Source organism: Alligator sinensis, unplaced genomic scaffold (genome assembly GCF_000455745.1).
Source record: "Alligator sinensis unplaced genomic scaffold, ASM45574v1 scaffold1083_1, whole genome shotgun sequence".
NCBI classification, from domain to species: Eukaryota; Metazoa; Chordata; order Crocodylia; family Alligatoridae; genus Alligator; species Alligator sinensis.
The window spans coordinates 443,803-447,568 of record NW_005842644.1 but is presented as its reverse complement, the minus strand read 5'-3'; the positions used below and the strand labels follow the sequence as shown (position 1 = coordinate 447,568).

General features: G+C 57.5%; 1 protein-coding gene across 1 annotated transcript in view; it reads left to right on the top strand.

The window, feature by feature from the left end:
- Nucleotides 1-658, top strand: part of PAX4 (paired box 4) — a 17,418-nt gene extending 16,760 nt beyond the window's left edge. The window contains exon 11 of the mRNA XM_025215433.1: nucleotides 417-658. Within this exon, the coding sequence (XP_025071218.1) occupies nucleotides 417-658 (242 nt within the window). The remainder of the gene's footprint in view (nucleotides 1-416) is intronic.
- The last annotated feature ends 3,108 nt before the right edge of the window (nucleotides 659-3,766 follow it).

The window sequence follows — 3,766 nt, the reverse complement described above, 5'->3', positions numbered from 1 at the left end:
GCCTCCCAGGCGCCAGGCTTTTGTCTGCAGACAAGGAGCGAGATCCCCGCTGTGAGGGATTCAACAGCAGCCTCTCAGGCTGGCTGAGACAGATCTCTGGAGAGGGGCACCGACGGGGCATTTCTGCCACAGCAACCACGTGGGGTGAGAGGCGCACTCCCATTGCGTCCCGCGGGAGGTTCCTCGGGTCGGCTCCTGTGCACTCCCACGGACGGTGGACCTGGCGCACGGGGCTGGGTGTCAAGTCCATCTGTACCCACCACCATGGGAGGCCGAGCTGGGGCCAGGAGGCCCAGGCCCGGGCAGGCGGTTGGTGCACTGCCCGCAGGAGCCTGCCCAAGCCTTGCCACGCGGAGCCCCCAGCTGCAACCCCCGGCTCCCGGGACCCTCTGTGGCCCCTCGCTCACCGCCTGCAGTGCGGGGTCCCTGGACGGGAACCACTCCCAGCCTCCCACCAAGCAGCTGGGACTCATCCAGCAGGCTCTGGATGAGCCTGGCCATGGAAGAAGCTGTCCACCATGACCGAGGGCTCCCCGGGAAGCTGCCAGTGGACGACGGCTCCCAGGAGATCGAAATGGCCTCTACACGGGACATTGCAGTGCAGGAGCACGTCAGCACTGTCGCACGCGGCGACTCTGTTGCTCGCCCGACCTGCTGAGGGGCAGAGGGGCACTGACAGGACCCACTCCAGCTGCTAGTCCCTTCCCAGCACATCTGGTGCAGACGCCGTGCCCCTCGCTCCCTGCTCCAGAGCTCCCTGTGCTTTCCTCCAAGCCCGTGTCCAGTCCCGGGTGGATCTGGCCAAGCTCTCAACTCCCACCACGTCTGCTGGCCATGAGCCCCCACTCTCATGCCATGTGCGGGGAAAAGAGTGGCTTGATGTTCATATTACATCAGCTACCTGGTTGTTTTATTTGGTGACCCCTTGTTCTGTGCCCTGCTCCCTCAGCTCTGTTTTTTGGAGTGGAGGGGCCAGAACTGAATGCAGCGTTTGATGCATGGGCAGATCAGAGGTTTATACAGAGGCACAACTAGATTACAGGTTTATTACCACTCCCCACAACACCTCCTGTGCCTGCTTGGGGCTATGGGTACAATTGAGCTCTCCCCTGCATGGGGAGCTCGTGGACGTGGTCCCAGAAGACAGACCCCAGGGAGACATCTGGGCACACAGCTGCAACGTCCCCTGCCCGCCAGGCCCTGCACTTATTCTGGCTCTCCCTGGGAAATGCAAGAGTGCAAAACTAGTAGGGAGGGAAAGACTGCAGAAAGACCTGGATAGGTTGCAAGGGTGGGCTAACAAAAACAGGATGTGTTTTAATACGAACACAGAGGCACAGAGGCAGAAAGGGATCTTGGAGTCATCATTGACTCCAAGATGAACATGGGCCGACAATGTGAGGTCACGGTCCGCAGGGCCAACTGGACCTTGTCGTGCATCCACAGGTGCATCTCAAGTAGGGCCAAGGAGGTGATCCTCCCCCTCTATGCGACACTGGTCAGGCCACAGCTGGAGTACTGCGTCCAGTTCTGGGTGCCCCACCTCAGGAGGGATGTGGACAGCATGGAGAGGGTCCAGAGGAGGCCACCCGCGTGATCCGGGGGCAGCAGGGCAGACCCTACAACAAGAGGCTATGGGACCTGAACCTGTTCAGCCTTCACAAGAGAAGGCTGAGGGGGACCTGGTGACCATCTATAAACTCACTAGGGGGGACCAGAAGGGGTTGGGGAGACCTTGCTTCCCCTAGCACCCCCGGGATAACAAGGAATAATGGCCACAAGTTGTTGGAGAGTAGGTTCAGATTAGACATCCGTAGGAACTACTTCACAGTCAGGGCGACTAGGACCTGGAACCAACTTCTAAGGGAAGTGGTGCTGGCTCCTACCCTGGGGGGCTTTAAGAAGCGGCTCGATGCCTACCTGGCTGGGGTCATTTGAGCCCAGTTTTCCTCCTGCCCAGGCAGGGGGTCGGACCTGAAGATCTACAAGGTCCCTTCCCACCCCACTTCTGTGATTCTATGATTCATGAAAACGTGACCGTGAGCAATGGTAGCAGAGACAGGAAATGCTGGTGAGGCCTTGCAGAGAGAGCTGGGGCTGGAGTGCAGCGTTGCAAAGACGAAGACGAATCCAGCTCGCCCTGTCCAGCCAGGACGCAGACAACGATCCACGACAGCTCCTGCAAGCACAGCCGTCCCATCTGCTTCCCCTTCTTCCCGGGGGAGGAGAAATGTGGGGCTCATCAGCCCTGGATAAACCCGCCCTGCTGTAACACATTCAGACGAAACCGCACGCAGAGGGGAAGAACAGGCAATCCACGGAAATCTTTACTAAAAGTGAAAGGTTTGTACACCCTGAAGAGAAACCAGAGCAGGCCTGTGGCGTGTATTTTGAGAGGTATGTAAACCCCTGACCAGGGAATGGCCCCGTGGCGCTAACAGTGATGCCGGGCAGTCCTCGTGGACACACACGCAGTGTCCAGAAAGTGCGATACTCCACCAGGCAGGTCAGCCGGACCTTCCAGTCAGCAAACGGGGACAGGGGGCCAAGAGACCCTTGCACCAGCAGGAGTAAAGCTGTTATCTGCAGCCAGTGGTTCATCTCATCAGACTCCAGACACCCCGGGATAGACTAGAGGGGTGCCAAGCTCTTAGCATTCCCTCCTTTGGTTGCCTACAGAAAAATAACAGAGCAGTTTTCCTATTGCAAGAAACCCAGAAAGACGATGCCTATGGATTCCTATTAGAGAGCTCCGGGTTTATCTCATGAATCACGCTCCTACACCTTTGCACCAGTGTGCATTTGGGAGCACACTGGTGCACCCTTGAAAGGGTCTGGTTGAGGATCCCTGCCTTAGGCTGAAAGCAAACAGGGGTTTTAAGCAAGACTGATCAGTCAAGGATATGAGAGGCATCAAAACAGGGTTCGATTTAGTCATATGGCATACAGCGACCAGACGAGAACACAAGCGATCCACAACCCATAGACAGCAGCACTAAGGGATCAGGCTAAAGTGCCTGTGTAAATGATGCCAACCCCAGCCTTTGCAAGTAGCTAAGAACAAACTTGCCAGGCTGTCACAGGGCTCTGCGGTGTGCAGGCTCCTTGAAGGGAGCGAGCAGCCTGCTTGCAGGTGGTGCAGGGGGCTAATGAGAGACTCGGCTGACCCGAAAAGTGCTCAGGATGGAGCTATATAAGCCCAGAGCCTGAACCAGTCAGGCAGTCTCTCCCTGGCAGTCACAACGTGAGTAGCGCCTGGGAACAGGGCTGCAGAAGGGGCTGGACTTGATAAGAACAGCCTTGCAGGCCCGGGAGCAGAGGCAAGCCTGGGCAGGCGAGGCAGGCAGGTGACCTTTGTTTTATTCTGAATGCACAGAGGGTCCCTGAGCCCCGAGAAGGGCTGAGTTGGTCCGGGGGGTCCAACTCAGGGGGACCATGGACGCTGCAGAGAGCCCAGGCCCAGGCCATGCTCCTGCTGCAGAGGAAGGCAAACCCCCCCAGTGCGACCAGTCTGAGTCCAAGGGGCTGGGTGGACGCGTGAACTGCAGCTCGGCCACTTCTGCCCCAGCGCTGAAGGAGAACAGCCCTGGGAACGAGGACCCGGTGCTAATGTAACCAGCTACCCTGTTATCGCTTGATGGCTCCTGGCCATCGGTGAAGCAGGAGGGCTCATTCAAAGTAGAAGAGGCATGGAAATAAAACACATCCCCATCTAAAAATCAGCTGTACACACACAAAACAATCATTTACAGATATTATCTTGTAG